General features: G+C 35.2%; 2 protein-coding genes across 2 annotated transcripts; both read right to left on the reverse strand.

Annotated features, from left to right (window-relative positions):
• Positions 1-3,140: 3,140 nt before the first annotated feature.
• LOC142612845 (isoflavone reductase homolog) lies at positions 3,141-6,761 on the reverse strand. Its single transcript, XM_075785010.1, has 4 exons — positions 6,350-6,761; positions 4,050-4,290; positions 3,730-3,933; positions 3,141-3,633 (listed from the first exon to the last, which is right to left on the reverse strand). Exons 1-4 carry the CDS (start codon positions 6,677-6,679, stop codon positions 3,470-3,472), a joined length of 939 nt encoding a protein of 312 aa, XP_075641125.1. The 5' UTR covers positions 6,680-6,761; the 3' UTR covers positions 3,141-3,469.
• Positions 6,762-10,233: 3,472 nt separating this feature from the next.
• LOC142613446 (isoflavone reductase homolog) lies at positions 10,234-14,788 on the reverse strand. The gene is made up of 2 exons (XM_075785808.1): positions 14,459-14,788; positions 10,234-10,299 (listed from the first exon to the last, which is right to left on the reverse strand). The coding sequence occupies exons 1-2, from the start codon at positions 14,786-14,788 to the stop codon at positions 10,234-10,236; spliced, it is 396 nt and encodes a 131-aa protein (XP_075641923.1).
• Between the last annotated feature and the right edge of the window lie 4,652 nt (positions 14,789-19,440).

The following is a 19,440-nucleotide window of genomic DNA, read 5'->3' on the forward strand; positions in this document are numbered from 1 at the left end:
TCTAAGATGTTTAACACATCTTCATCAGGGAACAGATATGCTTTTTTCTCACGTTCCTTAAAGGTCAGACGACGCACTTCGTTCTTTTGCCAGCCTTCAAGCTGTTTTTCATTTGCCTTTGCTCCTCTTCTTGGAACCTTAACTACGGCAGTGCTAACAGCCATTGGGTCTTTGAGATTGCTTTTTGCATTCCTGTCATTCATCCTTACTTCCTTTCTCCTTTCTTCAAGTATGGGAGGGTTTGTATTCCCATGGCTAACAATGCTCAGTTCCATGTCATGCGCACGAGTTGCTAACTCTTCAAATGTTCAAGGCTTTATCCCTTGAAGGATGTAAAGAAGTCCCCAATGCATGCCTTGGATGCACATCTCTACACTAGCTCATTTTAGAAAGTCTATCCTTGCAATCCAAACTCAAAGAACGCCATCGATTGATATAATCGACCACTGGCTCATTTTCCCATTGCCTGGTATTAGTAAGCTCCATCATGCTTACCGTGCGACGCATGCTATAGAATTGGTCAAGAAACCCTCTTTCAAGTTGTTCCCAACTATCGATTGACTTGGGTTCTAAGTTCGTATACCAATCAAAAGCATTCCCCTTGAGTGAACGGATAAACTGCTTTACAAGGAGGCCTCCTTGAGTCCCTGCATTCTCACAAGTTTCTACAAAGTGAGCAACGTGTTGCTTAGGGATTCCTTTGCCATCAAATTGCAAGAACTTGGGGGGTTGATACCCATTTGGCATTCTCATATTGTCGATGCGTTTTGTATAGGGTTTTGAATATGTGAGAGAACTTGTAGAAGAACCTCCATATTGTGCTCGGATGGTATTTGTTATCATGTCTTGTAATTTTTGAACTGATAACGAAGCAACCGAAGTAGATTGTTGTTGTTGAGGAGTGTCTTGATTATCTTTCCCTTTGTCATCTTTTGTAGAAGTGAAGCCAAATGGGAACTTAGGATCATTGTTTGATTCACCAAGATCTTGTATTTCAAGTTTATTCATTAGAGTTGCAATTTGGAGGTGCTTATCTTCAAGTGCTTTTGTGAGAAGGACGACCCTTTACTCCATTTCAGCCATCTTGTCTTCCATGGTAGAGGTGTTAGTCATCATGACTGACACAACTTCCCAAGATGATGGAGAAGGAAGTGAATTGGAGTGAGCAGGTGAAATCTCATTTTTTGGGTTCCCTTTGATGGGAGAGAAATTGTGTGACCAACTTCTTGTGAAGGAAGAAGGGGATTTGCCCCCATACTTGAGGTGTTCCAAGGTGGAGATGTCCTTGTTGATGACCTTGTTTCTTGTAAGAGGGTATAAGGAGATGATTGTTTGGACCTTGGCTTCCTTGGTTGATTGAGATTGAAGCTGATTATGAGCTTTAGGTTGGCTACAATTGATTGCACCAATGTAGTTGTTGGTGGTAGACATACCAAATCTAACTGAAGTAGCTATTCTTGAAGCTTGAATGTTCTTGCTAGAGGCCATTGAAGTTGGTAGCAAGATGATGAAAATTTCTTTCTTTGAAGGAGAATGAGATGAGAGGCAGAGATGTCCCATTGGGCGTGCCAGAATTTGTGGACGACTAAATTTCTTAGTTTGAAATAAGTCAAACGAGTAAAATAGTTTCACAAATGTGAATATGTATTGATAAATGTGTGGTACAATTCTCTGTGATTACAAAAGAGTGACCCTCTGATTCAATCTCCTTAAAAGATTTGTTGATTGGAATTGTGGTGATGTGATTTTGATTCGAACACAAAATATCCTTCAATTTGGTTGAGGAAAGGATTGAAGATCTTTGAAACGGAATTACAATGAATCTCTAGCTATAAGCTTGCTAGAAATTCTTTGTTCTTTGCGTTCTTCGTGTTCTTCATAAGTTCTTCTTTTCTAAAGGTTTGTGGTGGAACTTCTTCGGGGCTGTAGAGGCTTGAATCCTTAGAGCTTCGCTGATTTGTAGTTTGTTGAGGTTTCTGGAGGCTTTTGAGCTTGATTCCAGTGACCTTTGAGATCTAGACAAGTAGTTAGGATGATCTTGCTTCGAATGTTGTTTGTATTCGAGGTTGAAGTTCTTGAAGTTCCTAGAGGCTTCAGGGCTTGATTCCGGCAGAGTTTCTATACTTCTGAATCTTCTTTGATGCTACTGGTGCTCTAGATGGTTTGGTCTCTTGGAGTTTTCTGGAGGCTTTTGAGCTTGATTCCAGTGACCTTTGAGATTTAGGAAGATGATTTGGATGATTTCTCTTTGAATGTTCTTCGTATTCGAAGTTGAAGTTCTTGAAGTTCCTGGAGGCTTTAGGGCTTGATTCCAGCAGAGCTTCTAGATTTCTGAACTTAAGATCTCTTCCCAGTTCTTCCCCAGATGTCTTGGTTTGTCCAAATGCCTTAGGAAGGCTTCTATTTATAGGAGTTTGGGGATAGGTGAGCAACACGTGGCGGAGTCTGATTGGTGACACATGTCACAGCCTGATTGGTTTGCTTATGTCATCGCTTACACGTGCTGGATTGCTTGTGTCATCACTTACACGTGCAGGGCTGTTTGTGTTATCGCTTACGTATACTGATGCGTTTAATGCCTCTATTTCAATGACACTTGGCAAATTTCTATTGGTTTCTGAATAGTGATAGCAAAACCTAGCAACAGTACGTGGCGCTTTGTAATTGGTTGTATTTTATAGACTTAGTAGTATGATGTGTCAGCTTGTGATAGGTCGGAAATTTTCCCTCTCTACAGTTACCTTGACATGGTTTAGTATTTAGAATGATTTTTGCAAGATTATTTGGTTTGATAATAATAATAATAATAATAATAATAATAATAATAATGATAAAGTCTAAGAAAAGGGTCAAGTCATGAACTAGATGAGTTGACCCAACTCGACCAAAAAAATGGTAAAGTACGGGCCAATTGGTTTTTACTTCAAGTAAAAATTTACAGGTTTGGGTTGAATATTTATATTTACTTATGATGATTGTATATAAATCAACATAAAATTTAGTTATTAAATAATAATATATTTCACAAATTGGTTTTTGTGTACTACTTATATATATATATATATATATAATTACATAGTAGTTTTGTGGATGTAATTTTTTTGTTCAATTAGTAAATATTTATATATATTATAACAACCTTAGAGGGAAAGGGAACAAACACATACCCTATAAGAAAACCACAAAGAAAGGAGAATTACAACTGCCACAACAAACAGAAGGCGGCTGGGACGAAAAAAGGTCAGCCAAAAAAAAAAAAAAAGACAAAAGAAGCAATCTTGTAATTGGAGAAGCTGCAAAGAAAATAAGGGTTTGATGGATGGAGGTGTTGACTACGTTCAAAACGCCATCTTTAGACAAAAGTCCAATTAATATTGGGTAACCGACGGATCGGAAGGACCTTGTTTCACACACCGAAACAACTGGAAGCTAGCTAGCGAGCGAGACATCACATGGACATGGTGTGTACTTATAGATAGATCTTTAGGTATTCATCCATGCGTGTATATTTCACATCTGGATAGAGCTCTGAAGCTTCTTCACCCTCTTCCCCTATTTCAAAGTTTGTCAAACAACCTTCATAGAAAAGGTGATAGAAATGCCCAACTCCTACCTGGCTAGCAAAGTCCAGTCCTGCATATGTATAGGAAAATAAATATTTAGTGTTGGGCAAGTAAACTAAAAGGCATATAAGGAAGGGGTTCAGAGAAAATTCTTGGTTTTTATTACCTTTCATGGAGGCGAGAAAGTCTTCTTGTGAAAGACTAATCTTTTGCAGTTCCTTCCCAATAAGTTTCTCCCACTTCTCAACTAATTCCCTTTGGGAAAGAATGTTTTCAGGAGGCCGAATGTTCAGTGTTTTGTTTAATGTTCGAGGATCATCTATTGTTTTAATTGTGTATAATGCGATGTCGTCTTCATCCATGTAAACCACTGCAGCAAAAATACACCACATTTTGTTTTAGTCCAAAATATCATTAACAGTGTAATTATGTAAATTATTGCATTTTTGCCTTAATTTCTTTTCTATCGAGAGAGAGAGAGAGCACCTTTGACGTTGCCATCGCCGTAGATGGTGACTTTATCCCTTGGAGGCAAGAGTGTTTCCATTTGAGAAAGGTTGGCAGCAAAGTAACCGGCAAAGCAATTAGCAGTTACATAAGTGAAGGGGATTTTAGCATCCTCTATTGCTCTTCTCACTCTCATTTTGTCATCAAATGACACTCTTCCAGGTTCAAGAGCATGTCCCATTCGTGAGGGGTCCGTACCAAACTCAGATGGTATGAAACGCTACAAAATTTGGTGCAAAATGTTACTACTATATATCAAGCAGCGGCGAGTATACTTGCCATATCAAATGAAAGAAAGAGAGAGGTTTTATTTTAATAAACAATTTTAGGAATCTTCTTATGGAAAAATGAAAAAAGTGACTAATTTTTTTGACAGTTTTTTTTTTTTTTTTTTTTAAATTTCTTATAGAGTTTCTTAAATGAATGATTAATGTATGTCTTAATTGGACTCATACGAATTTTGAGAAACAAACACACACACACAAAGGAAATAGAATAAGGCTTTGGTTTTTTTTTTTTTTTGAGAAACAAAAAGTTAAGAATAAGGCTTTAATACAACAACACATTACAAACCCCACTCAAAATTTATGACAGATTTTAAGGAACGATATATAGCTAATTATATTACTTATGACAAGCACAGACTATAACTTAGAATAACTAGTAACATGCCAAGCACATAGAATGACTTAATTAGGATAACTAATGGTTTGCTTGGATGGATGGGGGAATGAGGGAGAGTGAAAGGGAGTCGAGTAGAGTTGGCTGAAAATAAGCTAATTTTGTCTTAAATCCACTTTACTCTACTCTATTCTACTCCTCATTCCCCCCCCCCCCCCTCAATCCAAACGAACCATATATGTCTGTTTGACATCAGCTTAAAAGTTCAGTTTTTAGTTTTTATGTACTACTTTTTAAAAGCTCACTTCTTATTGCAGTTTCTCATTTTTTCAAGGTACAAGTATACTTTTAACGCACTTTCATTAAAAAAGTTTTAGCAAAAAGCTAGATAAGCAGTTCCCAAACAGATACTGAATCTAGCATGCCAAGCACATAGCAATGTCTACAACATATATAGTGCACTCGTGACCAAGCACTATGCCATCACTAATTATAAGTAATTATATTTATATTTTACTTTTTTAAGGAAAAAGAAAATTTTATATTTTATTTTAGCTTAAGATAACTATTCAACCATCTCATATATTTTAGAACAATACTAATGATTTTCTTTCCTTTTTTTTTTTTTTTGAGAAACAAACACACACACACACACACACAAGGGAGAGGGAAAGAGATTCTAACACAAAGGCACACCACAACACACTCAAAAGCCATGGTAACTTTAAGGAAGGGTGGGGCAAATTATACTACACACAACACACTCTTTTAAATAATGTGGGATAATTACCCTTTTTTTTTTTTTTATATAGAAACAAACACACACACACACACACACACACACACAAAAGGAAGAGGGAAAAGGGTTCTAACACAAAGCCATGGCTTTTGAGTGGAGTTGTGGTGTGTCTTTGTGTTAAAACCCCTTTCCCTCTCTTTTGTGTGTGTGTGTGTTTGTTTCTATAAAAAAAAAAAGGGGTAATTATCCCACATTGCTTAAGAAAGTGTGTTGTGTGTAGTATGACTTGTCCCACCCTCTTTTGTGTTAGAACCCCTTTCCCTCTCCCTTGTGTTTGTGTGTGTGTGTGTTTGTTTTTCAAAAAAAAAAAGAAAAAGAAAGAGAATTGTCCCACATTACTTAAAAGAGTGTGTTGTGTGTAGTATAACTTACTCCACCTTCTATTTCTTTCCTTTTACTTAATATTTGTCCCACATTTTGATTATATCATATCAGCCAGCAAAACATCTTCAATTTAAAATAAAATATTAAAAAAAAAAAAGTCTATAACCATAATGGCAAAGACAAGGTTATTCAATGATGAGAAAGGAATCATGGATCTATCCGTTGAATAAATTATTTTATGAACTTTGTCTTCATCAGATGCGCATGCGCTGACGGAACTAATGCACCAAACCCCACCGTATGTATAATATATGGAGGAGCTGCCCCATTAAAAACGAAAAATAAATAAATTTACTTTGAATTATTCTAAACCACAACCTTAATCACATAATTTTTTACAATTATTTTATGAAATAATTATGAAATAGATTGTGGTCGTATGCAATAAATACAAACCAGTTGAACTACAGTTAATTGTGTTGTCATATAACAGAAAGAAAGAAAGGAGAGTTAAAAGAAAATCGAAAAAGGATACCTTAATGTTTCCTGCTTCTTTGATGGCATCAACAAGCTTGAGCTGCAACAAAATGTTGTGAGACCGAAAATGAACACCAGACATGGTGCAAATGACAACATCAACTTGTTTCACAGCATCAACAAGGCTCTGGTGATCGGAAAATGAGCCTTGAATGAGTCTGGCACCTTGCTTCTTGAATGATAAAAGCATTTGTATCTTGTCAATGTCAAGACCCATCTCTCGGCGTTGAAGAACATAGGTTATATGGCCCTGTGCTAGGCTTGCCTTCACAATCCTCTTCCCTATGTACCCAGTACCACCCACAACAAGAACCTTGCTCTTTGCCATATATATAATCACTCTTATTGTTGGTCTCACAAGTCCAGAAAAACACGCAGATTATTCGATCATGAGTTATTACTACTGCAGGGTATTATATAGGCGCTTGCTGAGGTTCCTCCTATGTGAATGACGCACCCTATTTGACTAATCAAACAAGGTTTGAAAAGATGGAACAAAATTTCTCTCTAAATTAGTTTGGAGAAAAATCGTACAAACTCATCATATATAATTATATTGAGTGCAAATTTTGAAAATCTAACCATTAGATTGTATCTTCTTATTACATCCTTAATGCTTACAAAATTTCAAAAAAAATAAAAAATCAATTGCTATGTCATCAAATAAATGTTATAATTTCAAGTTTTTATAATCTAAAGTTGTATATAAAAAATAAGATAACTGATCAAATAGTAAATAATATCCAATTTGAACGAAATTTGATATGCATGTTGAGAACGTAAAGAATATGAAATTCAACGGTTAAATTTTCAAAATTCACACTCAATATAAATACATATGATCAGGGACGAACCTAGGATTTCAAGCTAGAGGGGCGGAGATAAGCGAATTTTTTTTTTCAAATATGCATCCATATAGTATTAATAAACTATCAACCAAGACAAATATCCAAAAATCATTGTTTCTTAATATATTAAAATACAATCATCTACCAACAAAAACAAAATCATTGTTTCTTAGTATATTCATGCCATGTTTCATTATATTCAAACCAAGAAGCTTGAAAGCTATGTTGTGCTTTCCGCTTTTTTTGTATGTCTTTAGAGGAGGTTGGTGCGGACCTTTTGTAATGTAAGCCTGTCGAATTTCATCACGATGATTAACATGATATTCTCATATTTGTTTGCGTGTTCCTGGATGATAATCCAAAGAATCAATATCAACTCTTTGAAATTGTGTTTAAGAGAATGGAATATCGACATTTTCCAGAATTGGGGAATGCATATTTTCTAGAATTGGAACATCCACATTTTCTAGAATTGGAACATTCACATTTTCCAGAATTGGAATAGCAACATTAGTTGTTGGCAATCCCATGTTGACTTCGGAAGAATTTGAATATTTTCTTTTGAAAAAAATCAAGCATTGTAGTTGATTTTTTCATGATCTACAAATAAAATAAGAATCATATAAATTAAATTTGTGTGACAATTTTCTTAAATTTGTGTGACAATTTTCTATATTATATATTTTTTTTTTCTTTTTGTCTTTGGTTTGCCTTTATTTATTTTTGTCTCTGACATTGACCCACTGACCCAATCCCATTACGGTACTACCGACACTACAAATTTATTTTGCACGTAGCACTACTAACAAAATCTTTTCTTTACTTTACTTTTTTTTTCTATCACAGCGTCACTTGTCCTTATTACGCCCAACCACCAGTCAACAAAGATGAAAGAGCAAACAAACAGTCAATGTAAACTCTGCAAACTCTACTCTCTCTTAATCTCATTTATCTATATAATACAAGAAAGAGAGTCACAAACACACATAGTGACAGAGAGTCACAAAGCCAAAAAGCCAAAAAAAAAAAAAAAAACACCACAGGCCATAGTAGTCAGCATAGATTCAATTCACAGAATCACAAGCACAATCACCAACATCAGTAATCAGTTCATCTTCATCACTCATCATCAGTTCAATAAAATCACGAACACTCCACAAGCAAGCACAAACATTTTATTTATTTTTTAGGTTTTGAAGGAAACTAGGAAAGGATCATAGATTAAATACCTGTGAAGGCTCGAGCAATCGACGGCAGGAAATCCTGTAAGTAAAGATAACCATGGAGGGTACACAGGATAAGAATAAGGGCTATGAAGTATCTAAGATAAAGCTGCTACCACCGCATTAAATACTCTGCAACTAAACATCTGACCGCATTAATGGGGAAGCTAGATTAAATGCATTAATGTCTCTAAATCCCATTCCTCCTTTACTCTTAGAATAATTCAATTTCTTCCAACTAATCTAGTGGATCTTTTTCTCATCCTTTATTTGCCTCCACCAATATTTTGTAAGAGAAGAATTGATAGTATCACACAACGTCTTTGGTAACTTGAAGAGACTCATAGAATAAGTAGGGATCGCCTGTGCCACTGTTTTTATCAAAATTTCCTGGCTTGCTTTGTTTGCCCCCACCAATATTTTGTGAGTGAAGAATTGATAGTATCACACAACGTTTTTGGTAACTTGAAGAGGCTCATAGAATAAGTAGGGATCGCTTGTGCCACTGTTTTTATCAAAATTTTCCGGCCTGCTTTTGATATGAACTTCTCCTTCCACCTCATCACCCTCTTTGAAATTTTTTCTTGGAGATCCATAAAAGTATTAGCCTTTGATTTACCCACGGCCATAGGTAAGCCTCGGTACTTCTCACAATCCGTCATAAGTCTTGCACCCAACATTCCTTGTACAACTATTTTTATATGTGGATTGGTATTCTTGCTAAAAAAAACAATGATGTTTTTTGCCTGTTAATAGCTTGATCCAAAGCCGCCTTATAAGTACCCAAAACAGACATCAAATTTTGACATTGTGCCACCGTAGCTTGACTAAACAATAGGCTATTGTTAGCAAATAAAAGGTGGGATATTTGGACCCCATTAAAGCAAGATTGAATACCTTGAAATTGCCTATGCTCCTCAGCCTTCTATAGAAGGGATGATAATCCTTCAGCGCAAATGAGAAATAAATAAGGGAAAAGATGATCACCCTACTTAATTTCACAAGTAGGGGAAATAAAACCACGGGGTTCCCCATTGATAAGAACTAAGTATGAGACGGTTTAAACTATTTCCATAGCCAAAATAACCCACCTTTCCTCCAACCCTAGCTTGACCATCATTGCATGTAGGAATTCTCATGCAACTCCATCATAAGCCTTACTGATATCCAGCTTCACCGCCATCTGTCCCACCTTCCCCTTTCTTTTATTACACATCCTGTGTAACAACTCAAATGCTACAGTTGTATTGTTAGTGATCAAACGGCTAGGAACAAATGCACTCTAGGCATCAGATATTACATTGGGTAAAATGACTTTTAGCCGATTAACAAGAACTTTAGAGAAAATTCTAGACACCACATTACCCAAGCTAAGTAGGCAAAAATTAGTCATACTATACGCTTCGGCTCATTCACCTTTGGAATCAAGACAATGTGAGTGAAATTCATTTTATGGAGAAAATGCCCAGAATTTAGAACTAAGAGTTTTGCTTCAACTACATCAAGACCAACAATGTGCCAAAACTTTTGAAAGAAAAAATGGGACATACCATCAGGCCTTGGGGATTTCGATGGGTGCATCTAGAATAGAGCCTGTCTTATCTCATCAGCTGTATAAAACTTGTAGCAAATGGTAGTGCATGGCTAGAGTGACAAGCTTATCAACCGAGTTTAGAACTCTGTCCATATTCTCTCTATTCGGATTACTGAGGTAAAAAATTTTTTTGTAGTAGTCTTCAACAACTGTAGCTATACCATCCTCTATAGAGTGCTAGGTTCTCACGGTATCAAAAAGGTCAAGTGAGACTTTTTCATTTTTCATCAGTTTCTAGGAAGTTGTACACAGTTGTCTTGTCTTGCACTCTACAGAGACCAGTCTGAAAGTATGAGACTTTCCATGCAAAATCAGAAACTTATACTCAAACTCAAAATAAAAAATTTGGATCTCTTTCTCTCCCTTTCTTTAGTTTTTATTTTTACCTTTTCAAGCTCTCCAGTCTCCACACTCCTTTCCAGTTGCCTCTGTCATTAGCCATCACCACCAACATCGCTACCTCACTTTCTTTCCACCCACCGTGGTCAAAATGAGTTGATTCTTAGTATATTTTCTTCCTTTCTCATCTTTTGTTTGATCTATTTTGAGATATGAGTTTATCATTTGATCAAATCACTTAAAACTCAAATATCTATAGTTATTGATTTGATTTGTTTGGTTATAAGTTTGAGTTTTCCCTTATCAAACTCGGAACATTAACTTAAAAAACTGAAACCCAAACTTTAAAAAATTGAGACCCTATCACTTTTTTATTTCGTTTATCTATTTTGTATTTTATTGATAATTTGTTTGATTCATTTCTTTCTTTCTTTTTGCCTAATTTGTAGCCCAGACCTGCCAAACCGATGATTTCGACTTGCCAAACTGACCACCCGAAATGCCGGGTCCGACCCTTCTGTTCGGTCGAGTACGACTCTAATTCTTAGTCACCCGACTTAATTGGGTTGAGTACGGGTCAACTCCAAACCCGATGTGACTCGACCCGTGAACAACCCTAACAACACCATAAATCCACTCACACCATATTTTGAGATAAAAGGTAGAAGACCCACTCAAACCATAAAACCAAACACAAATAGATCCAACATTACTTAAGAGAGTGTGTTGTGTGTAGTATAACTTGCCCCACCCTCCCTTAAAAGTTACCATGGCTTTTGAGTGGAGTTGTGGTGTGCTTTTGTGTTAGAACCCCTTTCCCTCTCCCTTGTGTGTGTGTGTGTGTGTGTGTTTGTTTCTCAAAAAAAGAAAAAGAAAAAGATAATTGTCCGACATTACTTAAGAGAGTGTGTTGTGTGTAGTATAACTTGTCCCACCATCTCTTTCTTTCCTTTTAGTTAATAATATTCTCAACCTACATCATGTATTTTGTATTAGCACCAAGAACTCCGCTGCAAACCTTACCAAACATCGCCTCGTTTTATTTCAGTAATCATATCTTTGATTATGTGGATTTCATTGGATGAGTGGGTTTTGTATAAAAGTGTACTATGTCCTTCATCTTTATTGCAAGTTTCATGGTTATATACTTTTCCTTTTTTATATTGTCATTATATCTTCACATCCATAAGTTAATTTCTTTAACACTACTCAACTGAGTTGCAGCATCAGTTGTTGAGTGATATCCTAGCATTTTGACTCTTTTATCGTGTTGTCCTTTTGAGTTTGTGGTTGAGTTTTTTGCATAAATAAAAAAAGTAATGTCGTTTAGTTGGCAATAATTATTCCGTAGGGTCTCCTAATTGCGTGTATTAGTCTAAGAGTCTTAGTGAGTGTTTGGATTTAGCTAAAACACTCACTTACGTCTACGTCAAGCATTTTTTGTAGGTCCCGTGCACTGTTCATAGGACCCGCAAACTATTTTTTTTTTAACTTTAAAACTGGGTCCCACGATACTATTCACACATTCAAAAATTATTTTGCTATAATGTTTTCAGTAATAAGCGGTATCCAAACATATCTGTAATTTAAGAAGGAAAAAATCAAAAAACCATTTGATAACAAACGTCTTAGCTAAGTGGAATTAATGGTATCGGCTCAACTCTCATGTCAAATGATGAATAGATTAGGTTAAGAGTTTTGTAACTCAATTAGTTAGTACTTCTTGATATTTTCAATAGAAACGTTCAAGACATGTTCAAATTACCCGCTGTCAACTATTGAGTAATTAAAAAAATGGTGAATTAATGATCATATATGCCTCAATTTAAAAATATTAATAAATAAAATAAAGTTTATTTTTCCCCCCAAATAAACTAACTTATTTTCTAATCAATTTTTGTCTAATAAATAAGCTTACCAATCACACATTTTGATTATATCGTATCAGCCAGCAAAACATCTTCAATTTAAAATAATTAAAAAAAAAAAGTCTTTAACCATAATGGCAAAGACAAGGTTATTCAATGATGAGAAAGGAATCGTGGATCCATCAGTTGAAGAAATTATTTTAGGCGTAAATGCACTTTTAGTCCCTACATTTTGACCCTATATTTCTATTTGGGTCCTTACATTTTCATTTCACCACTTTTAGTCTCCAAATCAATTAACGCGTGTTATTTTAGTCCTTTCCGTCAGTCAACAGACGGAAATAGCTGAGGTGGCAAACGGAAGGATTAAAATATTATTAAAATTTTGCTGTAGCATGCCACATCAGATAAAATAATTAAAAAAAATCTATAATTTTAAGAACAGATTTAAAATTGAAAAAAACAAAATTAAAATCCAAAAATATATTAAGAGATATGTTCATCTTCAACAAAGAACATTAAAGAACACAAACTCATATTTTAAACATAAGAATACATGCCCAAATTTTCTTGCTCTTTCTTTTCAACCAAACACAAACACAAATCGATCTCCAGCAAGAACACAAACACAAACCTAGCAGCAGATCTTCTCAGATTTTCTCAAACCACAAAACCCAGATATACAATATCTCAACTCAAACCCAGATTTTCTCATCTTTCAACCAACAACGAAACCTCCAGCAAATAAAATTCATAAACCCAGAAACCAAATTCATAAACCCAGAAAATTCAACATAAAAACACCATCAAAGTCCATTCAATCTCCCTACTCTTTCGTCTCCGTAGTCTCTCTCGCACCCAAATCTCTCACAGACAAAAACACAAACACCTAAACTACAAAAAAATCTCACAATGGAAAAACCCACAACAAGCTCAACATGTCAACAAGTCCTAAATCTTCTTTCCACTTTCGTCGGCATTTTCATCAATTTCTCTGTCAATGGCGGCCTCTTCTTACCAAATTACCAAAACACCCCTGACTCTAATACCCCTGTTACTTGTAAGTCACCAAAATGACGAGATACCCTTGGAAAGTTCAAAACTCGGTATCCTTCTCTGCCGGGTCGACTCGTCGCGATCGGCGATCTCCACGGCGATTTGGAGAAGTCGAAGCAAGCGTTATGACTCGCTGAGTTGATAAACAACTCCAGCGACTGGACCGGCAGGTCAACGACTGTGGTTCAAGTCGGCGATGTACTCGATCGCGGTGGTGATGAAATTAAAATACTCTATTTTCTTGAGAGACTTCAATGACAAGCGGTGAAAGTCGGGGGCGAAGTCATCACCATGAACTATAACCACGAGCCTTGAAAGTGGAAAGAGACTTCCGGTACATGTCGGAATTGGGTTGTGAAGAGTTTAGGGTTTGGGCGCACAACAACATGATGCGCTGAGAGCCACTGAAATCCTCCGTCGACATCCAACCCGAATGGAACATGCTCGACCAGATTCCCTTCTCCACAGTCTGTTCTTGTTCTTACATTTCTAGTGTGTTCTTTTTTCTTTTTTTTTTCTTTTTAAATTTTTAACTCATATTTTTTCTTTTGTTAAACTTGAAAAATAAATATTTTAAATTATAATCTGATGTGGCAGGCTACAGTATTCTGATGTGGCATGCTACAGTAAATTTTTAATAATATTTTAATCCTTCCGTTTGCCACCTCAGCCATTTCCGTTTGTTGACTGACGGAAAGGACTAAATAACACACGTTAATTGGTTTGGGGACTAAAAGTGGTGAAATGAAAATGTAGGGACCAAAATAGAAATAGAGCCAAAATGTAAGGACTAAAAGTACATTTACGCCATTATTTTATGAACACTTTCTCTTCATCAGATGCGCTGATGGAATGCGCCAAACCCCATCATATGTGCATATGATATATGGAGGAGCCGCCCCATTAAAAACAAAAAGTAAAAAATTTACTTAGAATTATTCTAAACCACAACCTTTTATCACACAATTTTTAACAAATTATTTTATATAGCAAATTGTGATGGCTTACTCATTTTTATCCACTACTAACAATTAGTCATATATAATATTTGTAAAAATAGTTGTGGAATAGATTGTGGTCGTATACAATAAATACAAACCAGTTGAACTATAGTTAATTTTGTTTTCATTTAACAAAAAGAAAGAAAAGAGAGTTAAAAAGAAAATCAAAAAAGGATACCTTAATGTTTCCTGCTTCTTTGATGGCATCAACAAGCTTGAGCTGCAACAAAATGTTGTGAGACCGAAAATGAACACTAGACATGGTGCAAATGACAACATCAACTTGCTTCATAGCATCAACAAGGCTTTGGTGATCGGAAAATGAGCCTTGAATGAGTTTGGCACCTTGCTTCTTGAATGATAAAAGCATTTGTATCTTGTCAATGTCAAGACCCATCTCTCGGCGTTGAAGAACATAGGTTATATGGCCCTGTGCTAGGCTTGCCTTCACAATCCTCTTCCCTATGTACCTAGTACCACCTAAAACAAGAACCTTGCTCTTTGCCATATATATAATCGCTCTTATTGTTGGTCTCACAGGTCCAGAAAAACACGCAGATTATTTGATCATGAGTTATTACTACTGCAGGATATTATATAGGCGCTTGCCGAGGTTCCCCCTATGTGAATGACGCACCCTATTTGACTAATCAAACAAGGTTTGAAAAGATGGAACAAAGTTTCTCTCCAAATTAGTTTGGAGAGAAATCGTATAAACTCATCATATATAATTATATTGAACGCGAATTTTGAAAATCTAACCGGTAAATTGTATTTTCTTATTACATCCTTAATGCTTACAAAATTTCAAAAAAATCAAAGATCAATTGCTATATCATCAAATAAATGTTATAATGTCAAGTTTTTATAATCTAAAGTTGTATATAAAAAATAAGATAACTGATCAAATAGTAAATAATATCCAATTTGAACGAAATTTGATATGCATGTTGAGAATGTAAAGAATATGAAATTCAACGGTTAAATTTTCAAAATTCACACTCAATATAAATATATATGATCAAGGACGGACCTAGGATTTCAAGCTAGAGGGGCGGAGATAAGCGAATTTTTTTTTTTTTCAAATATGCATCCATATAGTATTAATAAACAATCAACCAAGACAAATATCCAAAAATCATTGTTTCTTAATATATTAAGATACAATCATCTACCAACAAAAATAAAATCATTGTTTCTTAGTATATTCATTCCATGTTTTATTATATTCAATCCAAGAAGCTTGAAAGCTACGTTGTGCTTTCTGCTTTTTTTGTATGTCTTTAGAGGAGGTTGGTGCCGACCTTTTGTAATGTAAGCCCGTCGAATTTCATCATGATGATTAACATGATATTCTCATATTTGTTTGCGTGTTCTGGGATCATAATCCATAGAATCAATATCAACTCTTTGAAATTGTGTTTAAGAGAATGGAATATCGACATTTTCCGAAATTGGGGAAAGCATATTTTCTAGAATTGGAACATCCACATTTTCTAGAATTAGATTATCCACATTTTCTAGAATTAGATTATCCACATTTTCCAAAATTGGAATAGCAACATTAGTTGTTGGCAATCTCACGTTGACTTCGGAAGAATTTGAATATTTTCTTTTGAAAAAATCAAGCATTGTAGTTGATTTTTTCATGATCTACAAATAAAATAAGAATCATATATATTAAATTTGTGTGACAATTTTCTTAAATTTGTGTGACAATTTTCTATATTATATGATTTTTTTTTCTTTTTGTCTTTAATTTGCCTTTATTTATTTTTGTCTTTGACATTGACCCACTGACCCAATCCCACTACGACACTACCGACACTACAAATTTATTCTGCACGTAGCACTACTAACAAAAAAATTTCTTCACTTTACTTTTTTTTTCTATCGCAGTGTCACTTGTCCCTATTATGCCCAACCACCAATCAACAAAGATGAAAGAGCAAACAAACTGTCAAAGTAAACTCTGCAAACTCTACTCTCTCTCTCTATCTCTCTTATCTATATAATACAAGAGAGAGAGTCACAAAGCCAAAAAACCAAAAAGCCAAAAAAAAAAAAAAACACCACAAGCCGCAGCAGTTAGCACAGATTCAATTCACAAAATCACAAGCACAATCACCAACATCAGTAATCAGTTCATCTTCATCACTCATCATCAGTTCAATAAAAACACGAACACTCCACATGCAAGCACAAACATTTTATTTATTTTTTAGGTTTTGAAGGAAACTAGGAAAGGATCATAGATTAAATACCTATGAAGGCTCAAGCAATCGACGGCAACGGCAAGATGGGGCTCGCGTGGGCGGCAACGACAGCTGAGCGTGATGATGGCGGTGTCGGTGTGGGGCAGTCCGTACTGGGTCTGGGTAGACTCTCGCCGTCTAGCATCGGCGTTGGCGTGTCGTGGGTACTGCTATAGCAGTGTCAACGTGGAGTGCGGAGTCTCTATCTCTTTGTCTTGCTTCTCTATCTCTCTCACTCTCTGTCTCGCCTCACTATCTCTGTTTCCTTTCTTTTTATTTTACCTTCTTCTTTCCACTTTCTCTGTTAGGTTTACTACTGAGGTTTTTGTTTTTTTACATGGGTCATGGGCTCTTGCCTCTTGGGCTGGCCGGCTAGGCTTGGAATTCAAGAATGGGGGGACCTGAGCTAAAAACCAAGGGGGGCACAAGCATTTTTTTTTTGTTGAAAAATTTAACTTGTTAATTTTTTTTTTTGGCCCAAGGGGGGCCCGGACCCTCTTAGGCCCTTACTTGGGTCCGTCCCTATATATGATGAGTTTGTAGGGTTTATCTCCAAACTAGTTTGGAGAGAAACTTTGTTCAAAAAGATGTTCCCCCTATTTAAGTAATCAATGTGTCTTGTCAACAAAAATATAGTTAAAGCTTGAAGCAATCGCATGAGGCTACCCCATTCACAATTTTAGCTAAATCAATATATATAAAAGCAGAGACCTTATGTAGAAGAGCATGAGGTTCTACCAAGTGGCACATTCATTGAGCTTCTCTCATTTAGGCTTCCACCTCATCAAAGTTTACATTTATGTAAAACTTTTAATTCATTGAATGTGTCAATGAAGTGAATACACATTAATTATCTATAAGTATGCACTAATTGTGTGTGTGTGTGTGTGTGTATAAGAATTTTATATGGTTTCGTTTTAAAAAAAAAAAAAATATATATATATATATATAAGAAAGAAAAACCATCACATGAGAAACCATGTGATTTTGTCATGTAGCACTTTGTAAGAGTAATTTTTCATTTAGCTTTACACCTTAACTTCTTTACATATTTTGATTATAATAAAATTCTTTTAATAAGATATCACTATTTTCACTAAGTGTTTAACTTACCACTATCATACTTCAATACCATAAATGTGACATCATAAATTTTAGATGATATTTCCATAAGCCAACTAAATATTTACATTTTTCTAAAAAAAAAAAAAAAACTAAAAAAGCTAAACATTTTCATGAAATTACAAATTTTTTAAGCTAACTCCAAGCCAATGTAGAAATAAAAATTATGATTAAAAATTTCAGCAAACAAATAAATGATTTAACAAACAATCGACTTATCACACCACTTTTTTTTTTTTTTGAGAAGATATTACACCACATAATAACTAATTTCTAATTTATGTAACTTTTCGTCAATAGTTTAAATTCTCCATCCCCTTAATTTCGAATTACATCATTCATTTATCAAAAATCTCTTCATGTTATTGCAACATTACTTCGTGCTATTACTTTAAAATATTTTGGATATTCTATATAGGTTTTTCACTAAACAGCTTAAAGCATTATCCGCTCATCGCGCGGGACCATGGCTAGTTAATATAAAAAGTTGTACTCTTGTTATGTTGTTGATTGCGAGCATATAGAAGTAATAAGTAATTAGTTACCATTTACTATTTGCGGAAAATGGTGTATTAAAGATTATAGTATTAAAATAATTGTTTTTTTAATAAACAAACATCCATTTCAATCTCAATATTTATTTTTCTATTTTATTTATATTTTTTTTTCTCTCTATAGATAAATATTTTTTTTGCTTAGATCCAGTGATGAGATGAAGTTTTTGCTCAAATCTCGGCTTGATGTGGTTATTTTTGCTTCGATTTTTACTTAGATTCAATAATTTGAAGAAGTTTTCACTCAAATCTGGGCCTGATGTGGTGGTTTTTGCTTCAATCCAGTGGTTGTAACATAGATTTGGCGAAGATCCAATGAAATTTGGTGGTTGTAACTCAGTTTTGAGCTCGACCGACCCGACCATCGTCCACTAGAGATCGATTCGACTTGACCCGAGGTTGTTCGTGGTCGGCGGTGGGTTGTTCAACTATCCATCTAATGTAAGCAGGTCAATTGCGGGTTGGGCACAAACCCGACTGACCTAACCTGTGGACACTCCTAAAAATAGTATTAAAAGTTCCTTAAAATAATGTATTAACCAATGTCATAAGAATAACAGTTAACAAAGCCCTTTTATTATTTCTTTTCTTTTGTACATTTCTTTTGTTTTTATTGGCAATGGAATAAGATGGATCTAAAAAACAGACAAAATGTTCTCTATTGTGGAACATGAACATTTAAATTTGTTCATAACATATGGGTCTTTTAGGCTTTAGCATTAATTGAGATTATTCGCAAAGTATTTTATCAAATTATCATAAATATATGAGATCAATGCAATCAATTGGTAATGAAACTTTTTTTTTTTTTGAAACTTGACTTGATTTCATTTAAGAAAAACTCTAGAAATTGAAGTACAACAGAGCAGGGTAGAATACATAAGAAAAAATCTAACATTGGGCCCTATCAATTTGGCAGAGATGATGAAGCATTGGAGGCTCCTTATCAATCCAGGTCTGTGATGTCCTGGACTCTCTAGCCATTTTGGCTAACTTATGAGCCACAGTGTTGTAATCCCTTTTCAAGTGCTTGACTTTCCACATCTCAAAAGCAGAGGACAAAGATAGGATTCCTTGGATGATTGGCCTTAAGTCACCATGGGGCGAGTTTGAGGAGATAGCCTGAATTACCAAGAGTGAATTAGACTCGATAATAACATGCGTGAGCTTATTCTGATGGGCTAGGAGGATGCCTTCTTCAACTGCCAAGGCTTCGGTGACGTCCACGC

The sequence above is a fragment of the Castanea sativa genome, chromosome 10 (genome assembly GCF_040712315.1).
Source record: "Castanea sativa cultivar Marrone di Chiusa Pesio chromosome 10, ASM4071231v1".
NCBI lineage: Eukaryota > Viridiplantae > Streptophyta > Magnoliopsida > Fagales > Fagaceae > Castanea > Castanea sativa.

Coding starts and splice junctions, on each gene's coding strand:
- LOC142612845 (XM_075785010.1), bottom strand. CDS start 6,679: ATGGCAAAGAGCAAGGTTCTTGTTGTGGGTGGTACTGGGTACATAGGG. Junction 4,291..6,349: donor AAGAAGCAGGAAACATTAAG/GTATCCTTTTTC, acceptor CAAATTTTGTAG/CGTTTCATACCATCTGAGTT. Junction 3,934..4,049: donor CGGCGATGGCAACGTCAAAG/GTGCTCTCTCTC, acceptor TTTTTGCTGCAG/TGGTTTACATGGATGAAGAC.
- LOC142613446 (XM_075785808.1), bottom strand. CDS start 14,788: ATGGCAAAGAGCAAGGTTCTTGTTTTAGGTGGTACTAGGTACATAGGG. Junction 10,300..14,458: donor AAGAAGCAGGAAACATTAAG/GTATCCTTTTTT, acceptor TCATACTTTCAG/ACTGGTCTCTGTAGAGTGCA.